At 32.3% G+C, this 25,827-nt stretch overlaps 1 protein-coding gene across 2 annotated transcripts in view; it reads left to right on the top strand.

Annotated features, from left to right (window-relative positions):
- Positions 1 to 25,827, top strand: part of LOC145241984 (protocadherin gamma-A11-like) — a 257,734-nt gene that overhangs the window by 46,930 nt on the left and 184,977 nt on the right. For both annotated transcript variants that reach the window (XM_080104858.1, XM_080104857.1), the window contains exon 2: positions 11,827 to 14,245. In XM_080104858.1, the coding sequence (XP_079960984.1) occupies positions 11,870 to 14,245 (2,376 nt within the window). In that variant the 5' untranslated portion in view covers positions 11,827 to 11,869. The remainder of the gene's footprint in view (positions 1 to 11,826; positions 14,246 to 25,827) is intronic.

The following is a 25,827-nucleotide window of genomic DNA, read 5'->3' as shown; positions in this document are numbered from 1 at the left end:
TTTCGTTTCATTCTTTCCGTTTGCTGATACAAAGGCAGAAAGCCAACTTTACTCTCCGGACAAAGGAGTCAAAAAAAGAAACCTCAAAGGCATATGTGATACAAAGAGAAGATAACATGAAATCGTTTTGTTTTATGTCTTTTACCTGCACTCAGATTTTTATTGATTTAACTACAACTCAACCCTTTTGGAGTTTTATTATGCAATGCCTATTATAAACGATTAACTATATACGATTAACTGAATATTTTTATCTATAGCATTAAGAGTTAAAACGTTCACAAATGGCTACGATTTATCTGATTGGATCTGAGCTCAGCAAATGTTGTTTCTGGAAGCCAATTTTCATTTGTAAATATTGTACCATGTTATTGGAAATATAATCTATCTCGTAAAAATTCATTATTAAAATTACTTAATCTGGCTTGGATAATTGATAATCTATCTATCTATATATCTATAAAAGTTAACGTGTCTGTGTGTGTGTCTGTGTACATTTTCCTACGAAATAACTCTGTCAATTTGATATACAGGTTACTGAGATTTGGAAATATGTTTGTGATCAGTTTTCGGCCAGAAATTTGGCTGTTAAGTGGTTAAAGTTCAACGATTTGATTTTTGACAACTCTAGCAAACTCCTCCGACAATTTTGGGTCTAAACACTTGTAATTTTAGATATAGATTCCTTGGATATGGATCTAACTTAATAACTTGATTTGAGCCCGAAACAATAAATGTTAAGAGGTCATAATGGGGGTCAAAGTTTAAAAAATTGACCGCTTTTTTCTCTCAACATACACCTCCAAACACCCGGCAAAATAACTAATATATATATATATATATATATATATATATATATATATATATATATATATATATATATATAGCGACTATCAAACACGTATACGAATGTTTTTCTTTCTGGAATTCCATTACCACTATCTTGATCTTTAAACCCCCCCCCACACACACACATTTTCCCATTCATTCCTATATCTAAACATAGACTCAAATCCACATCCTATTGGGTATTTACATACAACCAAATCTTATTTTTCAGAACATATTAAGGAACCTCTTCATATTAACCCCCAATGATGAGGAAGACCTAGTATTTTCATTGCAAACTTGAACTTGGTTTTCGTATGAGCTGTATCACCTGCTAGTTACTGCTAACTTGCTGACCGAAACGTGTATATTACTGCTTATGTAAAAACTAATGAAGAGTATATATATATATATATATATATATATATATATATATATATATATATATATATACATGTTAGTACATATTAAGGATAGGACAATTTCAATATTTCCCGATTCCGATACAATTACAGATGTTCTTCTAAATACCTGATTCCAATTCAATAAATGATTCCGATTCTTTTAAAATTTTTAAATAAATAGTATTTTTAGTCTCTTTGCGGGTGGGGAGATCTTATTACCGAATAAACCCATTTATATGTGAATATATTTTTCGCAAACGTAAAAAAGTATTCTTATGAGTTGTTCTATAGATTTTTTTTTATTATTTTATTAAATCAATAATTCATAATTTTATCACTAAAACAAATCATGGAAAAATTCAGTTTTAAACAAATGAAAACAGGAACAATAATTATTTTGAGGCATCGGAAAATAGGCACAAATTTTTCCTATTTTGCTCCCAATACCTAAGAAACGTGTGTGTGTGTGTGCGGGGGGGGGTAAAATTTATTATTTCATGTATCCACAAAATATGCTATAAAGAAACTCATCGGAAAACGTAAGTAAAAGAAAACCAACTTTTTGTTCGAGTAAAGTCCTGACATTGGTTAATGAAAACATTAATCTGTGGGAGGGAATAACAAAGAATCTGATTGGTTATCCAGCTAGGCTAAACACCACGTGTATATATGTGCAGTAAAACGAATTCCGTGCATTCCACTCTAACGCTTATTTACGAGTACCTCTGTGTAGCTTAATTGCAATAAATATATTTTCATAACTGATAAATATATATATATATGTGTGTGTGTGTGTTTTATGGCTTATATATACAATCATATATATATATATATATATATACATATATATTTATGTGTGTGTCTTTTTATGGCTTATATATACAATCTTATATTTATATATATGTGTGTGTGTGTGCGTGCGTACGCACGTGCCTTTCTATCTTTCTAAAACTATTTTAAACTTTCTCATATCATAAATGAAGTAGATTGGCACTAGCATTTGTGGTTCTTTTTTTTTCTTCTTCTTGAATGCGAAGAGTGAAGCTGATGTGACTCCCGCTCTCTCCGCTTCTCCCTCCCGGTGATTCTTGTTGTTGATAATCCTGACAGGTAAACAACTCTTCCAGTCATGTTGGTTGACAATCGTAATGGCTTCGGCGATGGTTGTCATGCAGAAAGTAACGGACGTTACCTGCCAGATTGAACTCTTTGTACAACAGCGACATATTTGTCAGTCTACCTAAACCAAAAACAAACTGATTCCTTCGACATTGTCCTTAACATTCATCTTGTCAGTCGTCAACCTGTTCTCATTCTGACGTCCACGTGATGCCTACCTTATCTACTATCGCACGCCAACAAGACCCCCTCTACTCCCCCCCAAAAGTATGCTTTGCCAGTGTTAACAGGTATTATTCGTATTCATATAAATTAACGTCTCAGAAGTGACGGTAGCGTAGTTTTTAACAAAGGGGAAAGAAAAACTTAATGTGCCAAATTGAGTCCATTTCGTTCCGCAGAAACGTTTTCATCAAACCCACACTTGACCTTGTGTCTAACTACTCTAAAAGGGAAGTAAATAATATATATGTGTGTGTGTGTGTGTGTGTCTGTGAAAATTTGGGAATTTTGTGTAATTCCGCGACCCATATATTAGAAAGGTGTATTTTCTTTTTAAATAGATAGAAAAAAGGGTTTTTAATATGAATATTAATTCATATTAAAAACCATTTTTTTCTATCTATTTAAAAAGAAAATACACCTTTCTAATATATAGGTCGCGGAATTGCATTCATCTGCAAAAGATCCAACTAATTTGCATATTCTTTTTAACGTACATTTTAATTAATTCCCTCTTAGTTCTTTCGGTTTTCTTATGGGATGATCATCTTTAGTTAACTATTACGTGTAGTTATATTAATGCAGATATTCTACATGATTTATACTTGCGTAATATTTGCGTAAAAAGCTTATAGTAAACACAAACCTCTTTCTATATATATTTATGTATGCGTATATGTATATGTTTAAAAGATTTTGCCTACTAAACTCCTCTGTCAGTTTTGATATACAGACTTAATATATAGGTTATTTTAATCCATGCGAAACTTTATATTTGAGTTTTGCAAAAGATGTGAAAATTAAAGAAATGGAATTTGCCAGGTAAAGTTCGGATGGAGACATTACGAATATGCATGCATAATGTAATAACTATTGGTTCAAGTTTTAATTTTTAGCCTTGCTGCAAACATGTCTTCATAGCTCAGGCATTAACGTCAAAGGAAAAAGTATATCGTAAGCTAAACGTCTTGGTTTTGATTCTCGGTGGTGGCGGACGGGTCTTTTTTTACTTTTTAAATCATTACTATATATTGGATCCAATATAATATAATAATAAACACGAAATCTGCATTAATCAAAATATTATATTTAAACGTATTTTATGACTAGGTAATAACAGGCGGCCTGCTAATATATATATATATATATATATATATATATATATATATATATATATATATATATATATATATATATATATACTATGGACTCTAAAACGGCTAAGCCGATATTTATGAAATTTTACACTGAGGTAACTTAGTGATGGGACGATTTTAATTTTTGTCGATTCCGATACAATTACTGATTCCAATTCATTTAAAATACCTAAATATTTTAATAGAGAATTTTTTTCAATTTTCGGATTACAATGAAAAATAAACTTGTAATATGTGCAGATATTTTCGAAACGTAGAAATATACTTGTGGAGATGGTCTATAGATTTTAGTTTTAGTAATATGTTAAAACCAATCAAATATGTAAAATTAAATTTTCAACATAAAAAAAACAAACTTAAAAGAGTCATCTTTGTAATCGGAGAATAGTTATCAATTTTTTCGATTTTGATTACTCCCTCAATTTATTTTTAGATTTTTCTGATTCCAAATTCCGATTAATCATCTCCACAATAATATAGACACTAATAAATACAGGTTGATCTTTATTATAGTGTAAAAGATCTGAGAAATTGCATATAGGAAATATCGTATTAAGAATAGAAGCTACATACGTATGTTCGATGTAGAAGTTTCATATACGCTCTTAATATAGATGATATATATATATATATATATATATATATATATATATATATATATATTTATATATTCAAATCTTTATTTTTTTATTCGATAAAACTCCCCCAACATTATATATAATTTCAATTGATCTATTTCGCTCCTAATTAATTCCACGCTAGACGTCACTTTCCCATTATGTTACCTAGCATCTTCTCTACTCTTCTAATGAGAAGCATTAGGCTTCGAAATGCCTTGGTATAAAGAGTCCCTTCTTTCTCACAACTATTCCCTTTGTATTCCCTTATTGAATAAATGAACCAATCTATATTTACCAATATATAGTCTTTGTGAATTCATTTCCCATTCCCATTGTTCTCCTATATAAGCACCAATGATACTTGTTGAGCTTTATATTGTCCAGATAAGTCTCCTCTTATAGAATTGAGCTCACTCTTTTCTTCTAACGCACCAAGCTATATATATATATATATATATATATATATATATATATATATATATATATACATACATACATACATACATACATATGTGTGTGTGTGTGTGTGCGTATAAACTACATATAGAAGCTCCATATAAGCGTGAAGCAACTACTAACATGTAATTAATAAAAAAAATTACAGTTTTTCCAGCTTTCTGTTTTAGGTCAAAGTGTTATATCTGTTTGGCCTTAGGAGGGCATCCTTTCAAAAACTAATTGTATAGCTTTATTGTCTGTCAGCTGACACGCCCTGCTAAAACTATAAAACTATTCTTATTCCTAATTTACCGCTAGTCTCTTCCTCCAAGATAGGATCCAAAAAAAGACTAATTCTAATAAATTTTCCACCGTTGGTCAGAAATTAATTATCTCTCTCATCACTGAAGTGTCATATCATTGTGGATGCGTTAGAAAAATTTAATAGAATGTGTTCTGATGAACTCACAGCACTTGTGTTCCTTTTAACGTATATTCCTCCAACTAACTAAAAAACCAGCAAAATCCCAGCCCTTCACTGTTGCGATCACTAAATGCCAGAAAGCCTTTTACTTCTGGATTTTCGAATTCCCTCCACGATTCCTGTTTCCCTGATTGTAATAAACTTCAGAAGTTTAAATTTAATATGAACGGGTATATCGTTGCTCAACTCCCCACAGTCCCCTGTTAAACATGATCCCAAATAGTAGCCCCTTACGTTTCAAGTAGAAATACGCCTTATTTGGCTTTAAAAAAGAGTAAAATAAAAAATTAAAAATAAAATGTCCCTGTTGGAGGGGGGCTGGATTTATTAGATATTTAAACCGGCCTTGTGTCTCACTTTGTCGCCATGCAAGTATTTTTTTTTAATTATGGGAGTCCTTTCAAAAGTAAAAACTCCTTTTTTTTCATATAAAAAATAAAATAGCCACGAAGACGGGAGTGGCGTCATTAACACGAGTGACATTTTGTGCTCCACAATTTATTTTTCCACATAGTCACCACCATTCTCAATGCACTTCCGACGCACGCTTATGACAAGGGTTGCTTTTTTTTAAAGTCTCACACCATCAATATCTACAACAAAGAGATGAACCTTTCAGGTCATAAATGCATGTTAAGTCATCATAACAATGTATTTTGCAACCCCCTCTAATCCATATGGGCGGAATATAAACATAGGAGGTATTACTTTTAGTACGCCCCTCGTATTATTAAAACTCAAATAAATAATAAATCGAAAGTAATTAAAAACCATATTTTTAGGCTTCTTTAATTAAAATATACGAATTATGCTTTAATGAGACTCGCAAGCAATCCAAAAAAGAATAAAAAAATATTTGAAATATTTCAAATTCATTAATTTTCCCGATTCTGCTTTGACCTGCACGGCGTTTGCATATCCAGATTGGAGATTGCGAAAATGGTTTGAAATGAAAATTGAAAATTAGGGAGAAACGGAGCAACTGAAATTAATGGAAATGATTAATTGATAAAACATATTTTGAAATAAAAAACAAAAAATTTCTGAAATAAAACTACCAACGAATATCGCTTAATGAATGGTGAAAATGAAGCATGAACAAATAGAAATATTTTTTCAAAATGGCGGCGGGTGAGGCGGATGAACAAAATTGAAATAAACTATTATGAAACAAAAAAGCGTTAATTATTAAAGGAAGGAAACATCATTCAACTAAAATGATTTTATTAATATCGAACTTTTAAATTAAAAAAAGAATTCTGTTTTCTTAAGTAATGTCGATCTTTCTTTCAGTTTGTTTGATTTTCTCTTTCTTTTTGTTTATATAATCTACTTTAGCTTTTTTTTTCACCTTTATTTTTACTTTCACTTTCATTTTTACTTTCACTTTCATTTTTACTTTCACTTTCAATTTTACTGTGGCATGATGTGTCCTTCTCTTAAAACAACACTAAAGACCATAACCATAGCCGGAGACTGTATTTGGAAGGTATGGTTCTCTCACCATATCTTGGATCGGTAGAGAACATGAGTTGTACAGCAGTGCATCTTCAATTGTCACTGTCAGACATGATAAAACACTCATATCTCCCTTGGGATTAGTACACAACTAGCCAATTAGTAGATGGTCTTCGACAAAACAAAGAAAACTGGTTTGTATCAAAGGGAAATGGAATCATGCCATCTTTTCTATGGCGACGATTTTATTGTTTCGTCCTGTATTTCTCTTTTGATTATTTTTCAAATATTTTTGCTTTTGTTTTTCTTTTCTTTCCTTATCTATCTCTCAATATCTCTTACATTTATCTGCACTTTTTCTATCTTTTTCTATCGTCCTTTTCGTTAATCATTTATTTGTGCATATTTGTTTGTATTTGCTACTAGTGTTTAAAGTTGGATTTTGATGTGAAGAAATTTCAACCTCCCCCAAAAAGGGAGTACTCTAGATTGGAACAAAAAATTTAAAAAAATCCGCCTAGAAGCGTTTCCCCTTCACTGGTCGAGAACAGAAAAGATAAAGAGTTATATTAGAACAGATACTACACTTTGCCATGACTATTTATTTTTCGCCTATATCCTTTTCACTAATATGTTTATTAATCAACGTTCTCATTCTGTTCCTTCCTTTTGTTCCTTGTTGTTTTTTCGTTAACCCTTTTCTAACTTTCCCGTATTTATGAGGGGCCTGACAAAATAATGCCTCCTATTTTTTTATTATGGATCAGAGTGGATTGAAAATTGTATTATGATGAATAAACTTATGCATTCATGACCTAAAAGTGTCATCTCTCTGTTAGAGATATTTATGGTGTACTACTCTAAGAAAGCAACCCTTGTCACGGACGTGCGTCAGAAGCAGAGACATGTCATTGACTTCCTGACAAAAGTGCGTTGAGAACAGTAGTAACTATGTAGAAAATTAAATTCTGTAGCACAAAAGGTCGCTCGTTTTAATGGGCCCTCTCCCGTCTTTATAGCTCTTCCACATTTTAGTTTAAAAAAAATAGGAGGATTTACTTTTTAAGCGATTCTCGTATCAGAAAGTGTGTTCCCCACCCCCAGTCACAGCCGTACCTCATTGCTGGCAAAAGTGTAACCAAAATAATAATAGTGAATATTTAGAAAAATATATCATGAGAACAAAAGTTTGCTCGTTTTAATCGTATCACTCCCATCTCTGTAGCTCTTCCACTTTTTTAGTAAAATAGTAGGAGGTTTTGCTTTTGGAACGATTCTCGTAATGACCCTCTCTTCAATACCTCTTCTTTCTTTCGCTGCCCTGCATTATCTTTCTTTTTCATTTTCCTTCCTCGTATTTTATGTCCCTCTCTTCATTACTTCCTTTCTTTTCCACTTTTTCTGTCCCCTGATTTATCTTATGGCAATCATTAAAAAATAATGATTATGAAAAACATTCCTAGTTAAAAAAAAATCAAACAAAACAAATAGTAAATAAAAACAAGCCGAATAGAAATAACAATTTTTTAAACCAAATTAGTAACAGACCACATTATGAATGAAAATAAACGGAAAAATCGAACTCAAATCAACGAATGTTGCATAAAATACAGATTCCTTAAACTGTTGTATTGATGCTGATATAAAAGAAAAAAAATGGTTTAATCAATTCAAAATTCCCTTTCATGATGTTTTCTGTAAAATTTGACGAAAGGTTGCATTTATGATACAGACTTAAAAAATGTTTCTCGGTGAGTGAATTCTTTTAAAACGCGTTTTCTTTGGCGGCCATATTGTATTCGTAGTTTCCGGAAAAGTTATTCGCCTTCATATTCGTTTCGAGTTTCATTTACACGTCAGATGTTTTAATGTTTATTTTCTATTTTTTATTATCGTCATTCTTCTTCTTCTTCTTCTCGCTCTTCTTCTTCTTCTTCTTCTTCTTCTTCTTCTTCTTCTTCTTATTATTATTATTATTATTATTATTATTATCTTGTTTTCAACTTCATTTTGACATGGAACGTTGGGTCTTCTTTTTTTATTTTCATATCAAATTTTGGTTTCGCTGTGTTTTACTTCATTTTCTATTTCAAATATTTTACCTTTTCATTTTGATATGAAACTTTTCTTGGCTTATTACTTTCGCTTTCGACTACTATTTGTCCTTCTACTTTCAGTTTCGACAAGTATTTAGCCTTCTATCTTCAGTTTGGAACGGTATTCAGCCTTCTACTTTCAGTTTTGACTTGTGTCTGGTTTTCTTCTTTCAGTTTCGACTTTATACGGTCTTCTACTTTGAGTGTAGACTTGTATTCGGTTTTCTTCTTTAAGTTTCGACTTGATTCGGCAGTTTACTTTAAGTTTCGCCTTGCATTTGGCTTTTTATCATTAGTGTCGACTTGATTTGGTCTTCTACTTTCAGTTTCAACTTTTATTCAGCTTTCTATTTTTACTATGACTTCTGCTTTTAGTATTTTCTGTTTTGACTTGTATTTGGCTTTTTACTTTCAGGTTCAACTTGTATTTAGCTTTCACTTTCAACATGCATTAAGTCTTTTACTTTCACTTTCAACTTGCAGTAAGCCTTTTACTTTCACTTTCAACTTGCAGTAAGTCTTTTACTTTCATTTTCAACTTGTATTTGTCATTCTACTTTAACTTTCGATTTGTGTTTTTCATTTTACTTTTTACTTATACAGGGTGGCCCTCTTGAAAGTAGCTAGAAAATCTATATATCTATAAAAGTGAACGTGTCTGTCTGTCTGTCTCTTTGTCTGTGTGTCTGTGTGTCTGTCTGTCTGTGTACATTTCCCTACGCAATAACTCTGTCAATTATTAGTCTATAGATTCGAAATTTGAAATACCGGGTACTGAGATTTGGAAAAATCGATGTGACGGGTGTCAGCCAGAAATTTGGCTGTTAAGGGGTCAAATTTCAATGATTTGACCTTTAAGAACTCTACCAAACTCCTCCGACAATTTTGGGTCTAGACACTTGAAATTTTAGATATAGGTTCCTTGAACCTGGATCTAACTTAATAAAGTGATTTGAGCCTGAAACTATAAATTTTAAGGGGTCATAATAGGGGTCAAAGTTTTAAAAATTAACCATTTTTTTGTTTTTTTGCTTTTTTTGCACAGCATACACCTCCAAACACCCGAGCAACGCCGGGCACCCCTGCTAGTATAGTAGAAAAGAGGATATTCTTTTATTGTTTAAAAAATGCTGGAAGTGCTCCCCGTTTACATCTATGCATTTCTAGGCACGTTTAACAACGTTTGAAGATACTGCCTGTAGATCTTCCTGATAACGTTGGTAATGTTCTCCTTTAGTTGGTCTACATTGTGAGGATTAACCCTTTGCTAATTGTTCTCTCTTCTGTTAACATGTCATGAACTCGTGCGAGACGTGTGGTATGTAGTAGCGCTATCTAGCTGGGAAAAGAATTGCATTTTGTCTTGCTTTGTCAGTTATTCGTTAAGAGAAAGATTAGAAAGATTAGGCTACTTTTAAGTGGGCCGCTTAATCCGAAAAAATTGATTAGTGACAGATTAGATAGATCCTGTATTTGTCTATTACACTTTCAATCTATACTTATCCTTCTGCTTTCAGTTTCCTCCTATATTTGAGTTTCTACTTTTATTTTCAACATATAATTGGTCATTTACTATCATTTTTATTTTAAAATAGAACTTGCATTTTACTTTTTTTAATTCATATTAGTCTCAACCGATGTTTACTTTTACGTTTTCAGCGATTCACCTCTACACCTACGCCCCCACATATATATATATATATATATGCGTGTGTGTGTGTGTGTGTGTGTGTGTGTGTGTGTGTGTGTGCGTGTGTGCGTGGGGGTGTTCAGAAAACACCCAGGATACATGAATATTTATATTTTATTGAGGTCAAAGGAAGTACAATAAAATCATAGGAACTTTCTTCAGACCAGAAGTTGCAAAGAAGATTCATCCAAATATATTAACAGATTTCGGGTTGTCTTTTCAGCAACTTTATTACCGATGGTTTCCGATTGGAAAGTTGCAACGCTGGTTCTAGATTAACGCATTCTGATCTTCTCTACTGGAGGCTATCACAATATGAGGACCGTTTCTCTCCCTCTCTCGACTACGACTGCTTCTGCTATTTCTCTCCCGATTCTTAACTAATAAAATGATACGTGTCTTTTTCAAGATGTACCCTGAGTCCACGTCAACGTTTTTTTTTAAATAATTGTTTGTGTTCTCAGATTCCTTTCTATTAAAACATCTTTACATAAAAAATTTTCTCTGTATATATTTATTTCGCTATGATAAAATACTTTTTTTACAAATATTATAACGATGATAATAATCGTCGCCTAGCCCATGTTTCCCCATTGTCCTGCTAATATCTAACAGTTATACTTTTTTATTCAAGTGAATATACTCGGTGTTGCTTGGGGGTCGTGTTAAAAATAGTAAAGTATTACATCTGAAAGTAGCTAACAACACAATCACAAACCCTATATGAATTGTTTTTCTTATTAATTATTAAGAAATACGAGTACTTTAACGGAGAATGCTCTGACGAACTGCAAGCACTTGTGCCCCCACGACAAACCCGACAAACCCGACAAGCAGCTAAATCCCATCCCTTCACAGTAGAGATCCCTAGATGCAAGAGAGACTTCTACTCCAGTAGTTTCTTCCCCAGAACAGCTAGACTTTGGAATTCCCTTCCGGGCCCCTGCTTCCCCGACTGCACTGACATGCAGAAGTTCAAGTGCAACGTAAACCGATATCTTGCTGCCCAAATTCCTACACAGTACTCTTGATTCTTATGTCCCGATAGTAGCAACAAAGTTGCAATGTGCCTTGTTTGGGGTGAAAATGTAATTAAAAAATTTTTAAAAATCAACCCATGTTTCCGCATTGCACTGCTAATATCTAACAGTTATACTATTTTATTCAAGAGAATATACTCAGTGTTGCTTGGGGGTCGTGTCAAAAATAGTAAAGTATTACATCTGAAAGCAACAACACAATCACAAACCATATATGAATTGTTTTTCTTATTAATTATTACTTACGCGTACTTTTTCTTTTCATTTCAGACAAGAAACAAGACAACGTCCTTCATCATCTTTTCTGTGGCCGATGTCAACGCCAGTAACGGATATGTTAATAATTTTTTATGCACTTCTTAGTGTCCTACAATTATGTCTGGCGGCCGACCTCACCTACTACATCGAGGAAGGAAAGAGTCCAGGTACGTTCATTGGGGATATTGCCAAGGATTCGAATATAATGACTAAGGTGGCACCCGAGGAGCACCATCTAGTGACGTTCAGTCAATTACAACAGAAGGTCGCTGACAGCCTTCAGCTATTTCGTGTCTCCAAAAAGACGGGTAAGCTCTACACAACGCAGATTCTTGATGCTGAATCTCTCTGCACGCGGAACACAGAATGCTTTCAAACAGTAGACGTGGCCTTCCGCACAGCCACGTCCTTCATGAAAATTATAGACATCAAAGTAATCGTGAAGGATGTTAACGAATATCAGCCTAAATTCCCAAGCCAGCGCGTCGATATTCAGTTCTCGGAAAACGATAAAAAGGGAACCAAAATATCTATCCCTAACGCGATTGACCAGGATGTCGGTGTCCTCAACTCTGCAATTACATACCAGCTGAAGAAGAATACAAAACCGTTTACATTGTTTGTATCAAAAAACGTCGACGGCACATCGAAGCTTGCGATTAAGTTGGAGGACGATCTCGATCGGGAAATTAAGGATTCTTATGTCGTGCAGGTGATAGCACGAGACGGTGGTTCTCCATCGAAGCAGGGTGTGCTAGACGTACACATATCAGTGACCGACGTCAACGACAATGCACCAGTTTTCCCCCAAAAGGTCTATAACGTTTCAATAAAAAACATAATCGACGGGACACCCGTGGCGATTATATCAGCGAGGGATCTAGATTCGGGTAAAAACGGTGCCATCACGTACCATTTTACCTCGCAGACATCAGACGTGGCAAAGTCTTTGTTTAAACTATACGAAGCGACTGGCGAGATCTATCTCCGCAAGGTACTTAGCACGGGGCAGAAATTTGAATACAAGTTGTACGTTGAAGCAACGGATGGGGGAAGCCCGTCGCTCAGTTCGATCGCCATGGTGCTTATAAACATTAATAAAAAAAACAATGCGCCGACGATAGACGTTAATTTTGTCACGCCTTGCGCATGCGACACTGTGTCTATCACTGAGGATGTCAAGGTCGGTAGCTTCATCGCCTATGTAAAGGTCACTGATCATGATGCCGGGCATAACGGCGAGGTCAGCTGTGACCTACATCATGGAAAATTCCAGCTGGAGAGCCTAGGTGTCAAGAAATATAAAGTAGTCCTTAAAAACGAACTGGATAGGGAGAGAGAGGATCATTACGACATTACAATCATTTGTCGGGATAAAGGCTTTCCGCCTTTGCATAGTGAGAGCAAGTTTTCTATTAAAGTACTTGATGTGAACGATGTCAAACCAAAATTTGCTAAAGATACTTTCAAATTCTCAGTTTTGGAAAATCAGAAATCTAAAATACCCGTCGGTAGTATAAATGCGACGGACCCCGATCTTGGCCAAAACGGAAAACTGATTTTCTCTCTCGTAAATAATAACAAGCACTTTTTGCCATTCCAGATATCCGATAGCGGTATCATATCGACGGTAATGTCTTTAGACCACGAGTTTCAGGACGTCTACAAGTTTAAGGTTCTCGTTAAGGACAACGGGGTACCACCCTTAAATAACACTGTGAACGTTGTGATTGACGTTAAAGACGAGAACGACAACGCCCCCTATTTCACTTTTCCCAGCGTCAACCCATACAATTTAGATTTTACGTATTACCCTCACCACACTAACAACGTCACAGTCCTTAGAGCATCAGACAAGGACAGTCGTGAGAATGCGTTCCTCAAATACGGAATCGCAAAGGGTAATGAAAAGCAACTGTTCTTTATCAACCACTACACCGGCCTGCTGTCCTTTACACGCGCGATCACACAACAAGACGCCGGCTCGTACGAGCTCGAGTTTGCCGTCAAAGACAGTGGTAACCCAGTCCTCTCAGCAATGACGACGGTCTCTCTAACGCTGACGGTGAGCAACAAGACTTTCGAGATGCTAAACGCCGTTAACATACAGTCAGAAGATAAAGTCCAGCTCTACCTGTTGATTCTTATAGTGCTAGTGGCAGTGACTGTGTCCGTGCCCGTGACCGCCTTCATATCGCTGTGTATTGTCCAGTGCAATGACCAGCCGTCTGCGTCGAACAGACACGCAGCGAATATGACAGACAAGTGTGTCAAGGAACAAAGACAACTGATATGTCACTCGCACTTAGAATCTTCGTGTACGGACGTTCCAGCAGCCACATCGGGCGACTTGCACTTGATGGGGCCGCGAAGGGAATCAGACGATATGGATAACATACGGAAAATCACAGGAGGTGATCTTATGAGAGAGGTGAGTAAGCATCTAATCTTTACTTTACATATAAAAATATACACATACATGCATGCATGCATATATATATATATATATATATATATATATATATATATATATATATATATATATATTCATCAGAAGTCAACTGTGGTGTTGTCCTGTGCCCGGCCATTGCCCATTGGCTGATTAAGATGGGCGTGGTGGGGACTAGGAAGCTGATTGGCTAACTAGAAAATTCAATAGCATGTGCGTATATATAAACGCGCGATGACCACAACTTTTCGCATAAGCCTGACGAATTCTCACGAGAATGAAACGCGGAACATTCTGTGTAGCTTAATTGCCATATATATTTTCATAACTTACTAGATACATATATATATATACATATATATATATACGCGGAATATTCAGTGTAGCTTAATCGCCATATACATTTTATAACTTACTAACTAGCTCTACCTACGTATTGAGCACTTTTGAAGTAAATACTTAAAACTTACGCATAAATCTATACTTTCGTATATTCATTTTATGTGAGTAAATTAAGTAGTTATATATGTATATCTATCTATCTATCTATCTATCTATCTATCTATATATATATATATATATATATATTAAGTAATGTGATTTATAATTTAAAAATTAAAAAAAAAAAATTTTTAATTTAAAAATCAAATTTTAATTAAATTAAAAATCAGTTTCATAAGAAAGAACAACAACAAAGTCAATTATCTGTACGATCGTTTCGGAAATCCGTGCTTTTTATTTGTGGTATACATGAAGTCACGTAGAACAATTATACATAGTTTTTTTGGTAAGCACGGTCTCCTCATCAGCAAATTTAGGAGGATTTCTATTGAATTGAAAAGACACCAAAAATAAACCTAGCATTAAAAGTAAGGCAGATGAATCTGAAAAATTGAAGTAAAAGGTTTGGATTTAAAATTTATAAGAAAATTAGTATAGGTTAGAGATAGAAATGATTTTTTTTTTTGAATTTACATAATAAATTTGATTTAAAAATATATAGATATAGTTACCTTTTAGTTTTTCTTTTTTTGAAATCAGGAACTGTATTTAAAGTAGTCATTTAGATGTTTGCTATAGCTTTTTATTTTATTGAATGATGAATTTTAAAAGGGCGACGCTCGTGCAGTAAATTGTTTCCGTTAGCGTATTTTGATTTAAAGACGCTACAGTTAATATCTATAGAGAGAGAATATTTATTTTGCAAGTTTTTAAGGGGAGATAATTGTCATGTGTTATTGGCTTTATTTATTATTTGATTTACGAGTCTAAGGGCGGTAATTGGTCTAACTTAATTTATTAAAAAAAAAAATCTATTTTTACTAATGAGTAATTTTTAATGATTTAAGGTGGTTTATATTTATTAAATTTAAATCAACGTTTATGATTACATGATAGAAGCCCATGTCTTGAATTTACTAGTTTGGTTGTGCTTTTTATATCTTCATATTTTAAAATTTTGAAAATGACTTAATCAACCTGATTAAAAATATTAAATTTAAGAAAAATAAAAAATATATCACTCCAACACTTAAAAAAATAAATAAATTTTCAAAATCTATTTCTACAAGCCACCAAAATAAACTCATAGTACCGGCAGATAAAACTGGAAATTTCTACACAATGGACTATATACAATATAAAAATCTAATATATAAAGAACTTAATAAAAATTATAAAACTACTAATAAATCAGCACTAAATAAAATAAATAATGATGCAAAAAACATTTTAACTAAACTTAAAATAGATAAATACACAGAAATAACGGTACCAGGTACCCCGAGATTTACTTTAAAAGACCACAAACACAGCTTCAATATTAACCCTACTATTAGACTCATTTGCCCCTCGAAATCAGATATAGGACTGGTTAGTAAAAACATATAAGATAGAATTATCCCCAAAATTAAATCCATAATAAAATACCCACTATGGCAATCTTCCAACCAAGTAATCGACTGGTTTTCTAATATTCAAAATAAAAATAATATTAAATTTCTTTCTTTTGACATTGAATCATATTACCAATCTATATCACCCATCCTACATAATAAATCTCTATTAATGGCACGAAAATTAACTAATATAACTCAAGACGAAACTAAACTAATACTTATAGCTACACAGTCTTTAATAACATTTGATAATAAATATTGGACCAGGAAAAATACCCCTAACCACTTCAACATTTTAATGGGATCGACGGACTCGACTCGGGTCACTGATCTAGTTGGCCTTTTCCTTTTAAATGAAATACATTGTATACTCCATAAACAATTCAAACTTAAAGGAGGGCTATATAGAGATGATGCACTTTTCATAACGAATTCTACTAATAAAAATTATGAAAAAGCAATTAAAGCTCTATATAAATTATTTAAAAATTATGGACTTAGTATAAAAATCGACCCTAATAAAAACATTGTTAATTTCTTAGACATGACCTTAAATCTTGAAAATTCCACCTTTGAACCATACCATAAACCTAACCAATCACTTCTATATGTCCACAATCAATCAAACCACCCTAAATCAATATTAAAATCAATAGTTCCCAATATCGCTCTAAGAATTTCTAGACTGTCTTCTACTAAATCAATATTTACCAAAAATGAAAAATACTATAATGAAGCCCTTAAAAACTCTGGATATAATTCACAAATTAAATTCATAAATGAAAATGATAGAAACATAAACTGCATTAAAAATAAACCTATTAAGAGCGTAATAACATATAATATGGCAATGTCTTCCCGTATACGAGTTAAGAAAAATAACCAGGAGACAAAAAAATATAAAACCAAACTACAAATATTAGATAATAATATAAATAAACAACAAACTAAAACCCGCAAACGTAAGAATAGACACAAGGAGATCCTATGGTTCAACCCCCCCCCTGTATTCCAAAAACCAAGAAACAAACATAGCTAGAGAATTTTTTAAAATATTAGATAAGAACTTTAAAGCCCCCCATAGATATAATAAGATTTTCAATAAGAACACAATTAAAGTCTCTTACTCTACTATGCCTAACCTTCATCAGAAAATAATTAGCTCTAATAATAATAAAATTAATAAACTACAAAATACAACTATACAAAATGCATCGGACTGTAACTGTAGAAGAAAAAATAAATGTTCATGTAAAATTAAAAATGCTATCTATAGCTGCACAGTATCAAAAACTCCAAATATACAAGAACCTATCAACAGCCATAACTCAACTACCAGATTAAATAATAACACCAACTTAAATCAATCTACCGATCAATTACTAACCAACCCACCACATTATAATCCAACAATAGACCTAACGGAAAATAATCATAATAATCAAGAGGTAATATATATTGGTTCCACATCTGGCCCAATAAAACATAGAATTTCAACGCACAAACATTCTTTTAAAAATAACTCTCTATCAAACCAAACTACTCTATCCAACTATATTTGGCAACTAAAAAATAGCAATATTTCTTTCAACTTAAAATGGCAAATAATTGAGACTTGCAAATCATATAAACCAGGAGATAAATTTTGTACATTATGTACAAAAGAAACCCTAAAAATTTTAAAATATGAAGATATAAAAAGCACAACCAAACTAGTAAATTCAAGACATGAGCTTCTATCATGTAATCATAAACGTTGATTTAAATTTAATAAATATAAACCACCTTAAATCATTAAAAATTACTCATTAGTAAAAATAGATTTTTTTTTTTTTAAATAAATTAAGTTAGACCAATTACCGCCCTTAGACTCGTAAATCAAATAATAAATAAAGCCAATAACACATGACAATTATCTCCCCTTAAAAACTTGCAAAATAAATATTCTCTCTCTATAGATATTAACTGTAGCGTCTTTAAATCAAAATACGCTAACGGAAACAATTTACTGCACGAGCGTCGCCCTTTTAAAATTCATCATTCAATAAAATAAAAAGCTATAGCAAACATCTAAATGACTACTTTAAATACAGTTCCTGATTTCAAAAAAAGAAAAACTAAAAGGTAACTATATCTATATATTTTTAAATCAAATTTATTATGTAAATTCAAAATAAAAATATATTTTTTCTACTCATTTCTATCTCTAACCTATACTAATTTTCTTATAAATTTTAAATCCAAACCTTTTACTTCAATTTTTCAGATTCATCTGCCTTACTTTTAATGCTAGGTTTATTTTTGGTGTCTTTTCAATTCAATAGAAATCCTCCTAAATTTGCTGATGAGGAGACCGTGCTTACCAAAAAAACTATGTATAATTGTTCTACGTGACTTCATGTATACCACAAATAAAAAGCACGGATTTCCGAAACGATCGTACAGATAATTGACTTTGTTGTTGTTCCTTCTTATGAAACTGATTTTTAATTTAATTAAAATTTGATTGTTAAATTTAAAAAAAAAATTTTTTAATTTTTAAATTATAAATCACATTACTTAATATTGAATTAGCTCTAGGACATTTAACTATCGAGCTTATTATACATCTAAATTACAACGAGCATTTCCTGTATTTTAATTAAACTAGTAATTTCACTATTACATTAAAATACACTTAGCTCTTTAGACTATTATTCTAATCTCCTTTAAATTATATATATATATATATATATATATATATATATATATATATATATATATATATATATATATATAGTCTGTTTATTATTGGTAACATGTGCATACATGTTTCAGTGGAACATATATATTCATGATGCGACGATTTCAAAATGTTTTCTCGATCCCGATACAATTACCGATTCTGTTTTAAATACTTTATTTGGATACAATAATCGATTCCGATTCTAAAATCGTCAATCGAAAAAGTAAAATTTCACAGGCGGTAGGAGGGATTCAAATTTTTTTAATGGCTAGGCAAAGCATGAAGCCACTTGATGTAATGAGCTCAAACAAAAGTAATAATTCCTGGTCAAAAACGTGCCATCGGTAAGTGTTAAATGGAATTGATTCTGAACCATGAAACAGCAATTTTTTCCATTTTGTCAGAAACATCGTTCATGTAATATGAGGACTAAAGGATAAAATAAGGGAAGTGAAAATTACGAAAGTAAAACCCTAACCCTAACCCTAACCCTAACTCTCCTTATAATTACCGATTCTATTCTAAATTTTCGATTCAGATCTATCGACCGATTCTGATCCCAATTCTAAAATCGCCCCCAAAAAGTAGAATTTCACGGGGTTGGGGAGGTTGAATAGTGAATAATTCTCATCTATTTTTAGATTTAGATTAAATATAATTCTTTTTTTTAATTTGATAAACTTTTAAAGTTTATCCATTATATATTATCTAGGGGTAGAAATGCTGTAATGTCTTGTAACGGCATCCCCAGTATTACTGCCTTCCATAGTTGTTGACTAACCATGTTTTGTCAACTAATTCTCCGGCCTACTTTGGATAGGACTGAATCCGTTATCTGGAACCGTATAGACTCAATGTCTCTATTCACTGCGCTACGGGCCCCGAAAGCCGATGAAAGTTGAATTTTGTGGTATTATAGATTCAATTTTGTGATCTTTCCACTTATGTATCGTATCTAAGATTTTGATAAGCGCGTGGTGATATTTTAATTGTTTCAATTGTGAAAACAATAGAAAAAAGATTTAAACAAAAAAAAATGAAATGAGTAAAAGAATCGTTTTTCGAATCGGAAATTAGTATCAAATGTGTCTGATAACCATACCCAAAAAAGTTCTGATTCTCAATTCCCATTTCGATTAATCGTCCCATTGGTATCGGCGGTTTCAAATCTAAAACAAATGAACCAATATCTGGTCGCCTATGTCAGTCAGACTCTCTTCAGCCTCTGTTTATATATGTCTCCTTCAAATCCAAAACAAAGGGACCAATCTCTAATTGCTTCTGAAGAGAGTCCGACATACGCGACTAGACGTTGATCCCTTTGGTTTCGAATTTGAAACCGAAGGTACCGATGTTTATATCTTATCTCCTATAATACAAATAAAAATAAACATAAGGTTCTTATGTTGATATTTTCTTTGGCTTTATAATCAAGCATATCTCTGGAGTTCTCTTCCACGAATCTTACACCGGTATAAATAAATAAATATATATATATATATATATATATATATATATATATATATATATATATATATATATATATATATATATATATATATATGGTATTGTGAAATCGCTGGCATAACTTAGGGATTATGTTCTATATGTCTAGAGAGCATTTGGTTTTCCAATTTATAAACCATTAAAACAAATATTGATCAATTGTATCATGCGTTATTGTAAAAACCTAATCCATATAATACACATGTAGCAGTAAGTTTTATCCAAATATTATTGGCTACATATGTGTATACATATTTCAGCTGTCAGTGCTTTAGAGAAGCAACGTTTTCAGGCCAAATTTTTTTAACAATGAAATCAAATTCTTGATCGTCATTCTTTTATAGAAAATTTTTTGTTATTTGAAAACGAATCAAAACTCAAAATTAAAATAAAAAATAAGAAATAAAGCAAAAAATAGCGGGTAAATAAAATGGATTTAGTGGTAAGGTGGAGGTAGGGGAGCTTAAAAGTAAGGCGGCAAAACTTCCTGATATAAATTTATATTTACTTACTATTTATTGTCTTTTACTATTTTTTACCATTTTTTTTATTGCCTTCTTTTTAGAGGTTTCTCTGTACAAGCATTTTTGATACTGCCGTTTCATACAAGCAAGAGGAAAAGAAATAAAAATCCGGGCTGGCATTTTTTTCTATTTTTTAACAAAATCTTTTATTACTGTCACTTTCCCAACTCGACACCATATATAAATATCTCTCGCCATCTTTCGTCTCGTCTATACACTTTTTTCTTCATCCGACCCAATGCTGACCAAAGCTAGCCCATTCTTTTCCTCGACTATACACGTCCATTTTCTTCAACATCGACTTTCTTTCTCTCGGCCACATAGTGCACTTTTGTCTACTTTTTCCCCTTTTTCTTCGCGCGTACACTTCCTAATTTGCATATGCGCGTTTCTTCGGCTACTGCTGCTGCCAATATTTTCGCAAGTCAGCCATCCTTTGCTGCTGCTGATATTTCCTACGCGCTCATATGTACTATGTTACAGCATCTGCTTGACCTATCTGGAACTTTTTACCACTTTCTGGCCTGAGCTACACACCCCAATGCCACCTACTTGCCTCTCTAAAGAAATAGCAGCAAAAACATGTATGCAGATATGTAGCCAATGAAGTTTGTATGAATTAACATATTATTACGCTCTGCTTCTCATTTACCATTTTTTGATAAACACAAGAGATTCAATGGATTAACATCTAAGAAACTACAACGATAAAATCATTATATAATGTACATGGGGGATGAATAAACACTGTCTCTGTGGTAGAATAGCAGTAAAATAAGTATGGACTTGGTGCTGCTATCTACACAAAAACACATGAAAAATTGCCACCAAATCTGTAGGGCTCAAAAAAAAACATCTGAGCGTCATGATCAGTGGAAGGTCGTTTAATACCAAACATGGAGGCCCCGGTGGTCATCTTGCAAATCTTGGCGTTCCCTATGTAAACTAGTCTAATACAACAAACCAAATACAGGTCAATAAATATTACATGAAAAAAATAGATCAAAGAAAAAATCAAACAAATAAATAGAATGCTATTATAAAAGACATGGAATAAAAGAAGATCATATTGAATCGAATTTATCTTATCGATTTTTAAAACGATTGGATTATAGATATGACATTATTAATGGAATCTAGTGAAGCTAAATATATTGTATTCAACAGAAAATTGTGATATATATGTGTGTGTGTGTGTGTGTGTGTGTGTGTGTGTGTGTGTGTGTGTGTGTGCGTGTTTATGACTACTATGATAATTTTTAAATTTTTTACAAATTATTTATATATATACATATTTATATCATATATATATACAGGGTACCCACAAAGTCTGGCTACATAATCTACATGTGTCCACAAAATCTGTCTGTATAATCTACCGGATGTCCACAAAGTCTGGCTACATAATCTACAGTGTACCCACAAAGTCTGGCGACATAATCTACAGTGTACCCAGAAAGTCTGGCTACATAATCTACAGGTGTCCACAAAATCTGTCTGTATAATCTACAGGGTGTCCACAAAGTCTGGCTACATAATCTACAGGGATCTCACAAAGTTTGGCTACATATCTACAGGGTGCTCACAAAGTCTGGCTGTATAATCCAAAGGGTGTCCACAAAGTCTGGCTACATAATCTACAGGGTGTCCACAAAGTTTGGCTACATTATACAGCCAGATTTTATGGACACACTGTATATATATATATATATATATATATATATATATATATATATATATATATATATATATATATAAATTCATTTCTCCTCTTTTGATTAGAAGCATTTAGCTTCGAAATGCCATGGCCAAAAGAGTTTTTTTCTTAATTTTCCCTTTTACTTTTCCTTATTGTTCTGATGATATAATAAAGTTATATTTAACTTTTATTCCTCATCTTTCATTTTAATTTCATATATATACAATATATATATATATATATATATGTATATATATATACATACATACATATATATATATATATATATATATATAAATATATATATATATATATATATACATCTATCTATTGTAATTTTTTCTTGTTTAATATGTATAGTTTTCTACTTTTTATATTTCTTTTACAAAGACTTTGGGTTAAATTTTTATTCCACATGTATGTTTGGTTCCCTTCAGATATTATTTAAGAAAAAGATTTTATGGTTTCAAAAATTTTGGAATTTTGGAAAACCATTGTCGCGCTGTTTTTAATCATCTTTCCGAAAGTTTGGTGTCTTTGTGAATTTAAAAAATTCCAAATATTTATTAGTAAACATCATTTAAAAAATAATAAATCTTGGTTGCTCCGCTTTATATATATATATATATATATATATATATATATATATATATATATATATATATTCCGATTTCATTTCTTTCAAAATGTAATTTATCTACATGGAAAGATTTTTAAAATAGATCTAATCTTAAATAGTGATCAAAAGAGCAGATATAAATGTATTACAAGATATATAGTCATCTCCAATAACTCAGCTAGAAAACTAAAGACCTGTGTCCTCATTTTAATCAAAATGTGATTACAGTATCCACTTTTTTTTCGCGTTGAAAATTTATTATTTAATATTAATAGATTAAATGAAAAACACAACTTGAACTACTAAAACAACTGCATTTCTGTTTCGTTGTAAACAAGTCAGCCATGTTATTATTTTGTAAATAGCTAAAGAAAAGACTGAATTTGTTTTTGACACTTTGAAAATTATACAGCAGTTTGGAAGTATTTAAACTGTTTAATAAAATGTAAATTTGAAAATATTCATGGAGTTCCAACCGAAAATATGTTTACACGTTGACACATAAAATAACAATCAATCAGAATCCGAACATTTAGTTACGTCAGCCATTTTTTTAAAGAAAAATATTGGATCATTGAACTGATATTTATACAATTTAGAACAAGTATTATGCAGTATATGTACTGGTGCTTAAAATGTATTCATAGATTATGAACATTTATATTGTTTTCTGGTGTGTTAAGGATTATGAATTCTATACCGCTATACCACTATTATTGAAGATTATGATATTTAAACCATAAGTAAATGGGGCAAAATTCGGAACTAAACTCTGAAAAATTGGTGGATTACCCCTCCCAACTCCAAAAATGACACCCACAACATATATGTATATATATATAATATAAAAATACATATATATGTTATTTCCATGGCAGCTGCTCGTCTGAACTCCAATCTCTGGTCCCTCCTCGCCAATCTTTCACGAAAAACACCCGTCTAGCTGAATTCACTGTGAAAAATTTCCCCCACTCTTTATCTGTGCCTAAATCAAAACGTGGATCCCATGAACAAAGCTTCTTAGAACTGCACGCCTGTGGAACTCTGTTCCGTCTGCCTGCTTCCCACCTGACTACAACTTGGATGTCTTCAAGTCCAACGTTAACAAATTCCTAATGAACCGCCCCCTTAAGTAAACACTTCATCAAATATCCACACTAACGTACTGTACTTGCAATAACCCTTATCCCTGAGTGGCTTCCGGGCCTTGATAAGTGGTGACCACCGTGTAAAAAAAAATGTAATATATTTTATGCTTCGCACTTTTACACTCTGATGACCATGGTTTTTTAATCAAATCAACAACTTGTTAAATCAACAAAGTTTTATTTACATTACACGATAATATGCCAAGAGAAAGAGAATGAAAAAGAGAGAGACTTCAGGTTAATATGTGGTAGTGTGTGGCAGCGACATCAGAATTATGTCGGCTATTCTCTCTCTCTCTCTCTCTCTCTCTCTCTTTCTCTCTCTCTCTCTCTTTCTCACTACTGTCTGACTGATTGTCTTTGTGTTGACATATTTATATTTACATCACTGCACATTCTTTGATTGTTTGCTTATTTTGACCGTCGATTTGAAATACTTCTAGCAACTTCAATTTAGTTAAAAACATGTTCTCTCATTGTTTTCTAATTTCGATTCTTCGAGCGGAATGTAAGGTGGACATTATCGCCACCAAATCTGATTTACATCTGAGTTTGCCCGGCTTCGATATTTTCCCGCGTTGTCCGTCACTTGTACAGCACACGACTAAATATTTGAAGATGTAATCAATTTGAAGCACAAGACACTTTTGCCAAAATGACCTGATAAGGCATTAAATGACCCCCAACAAGGTTGACATGCCGTAAAACAAAACAACCAAACAATCAAATCAGTTGTACAATCAAATTTCATAATAATTTATGCAAAAGTTTAGGCAGTATAGACATTTTGAATGTAAAAACTGTTTTAACCATTATTTTGGTTTCTTGAATAATTTGAAAAAAATATCAACAGAATGCTTAAAGTTAAAAAAGGAATTAAGATTCATTGCAGTCGTTATCAATTTTGTGGGAAGCACTTTCTATTTTCATTGAGTAAAACAAAATATTCTCTGACAAAAAAAGTTAAAAAGCGAAGTCATGTTCAGAAGTCTGTGAACTTTGTCCGTTTGTCTAGGTATAAAAAGAAGGACGTTTGATTCAACACCATTAAGTAAATCATTATCTAAAAATAGTATTTTATTATACAGGATGTCCCAAAAGTAATAATCTATTTTAAAATAGAAATTAGTATCGAAATAGTTCATTTCGGGACACTCTTTATATTTGGGCAGATTTTGTGAAACCAATTTAGGAGAAGAAAAACTCTGGAATAACACTGATCTTACTTTGCCTCTTCCTAAATTGGCTCCTGTCGTTCTGATCACAAATTGTGTTGTATTGCGAGTGAACGTAGACAATGTATGTGTAAATTCGCTTGGCGTGTTTTTCCTACGTTCTTATCTGTCGGTTTCTCTGTACTTTTCTGACACGCACTTGTTAAAATATCTGCCGGGTTAGATAACAAAACATAATTTCTCTCAGTTTACAAAGCAAGTTTATTATGA

This window comes from Euprymna scolopes, chromosome 21, assembly GCF_053919585.1.
Source record: "Euprymna scolopes isolate OS-2025 chromosome 21, ASM5391958v1, whole genome shotgun sequence".
NCBI lineage: Eukaryota > Metazoa > Mollusca > Cephalopoda > Sepiida > Sepiolidae > Euprymna > Euprymna scolopes.
Note: the sequence above shows the minus strand (reverse complement) of the source record. Positions and strands in the feature narration are given on the sequence as shown.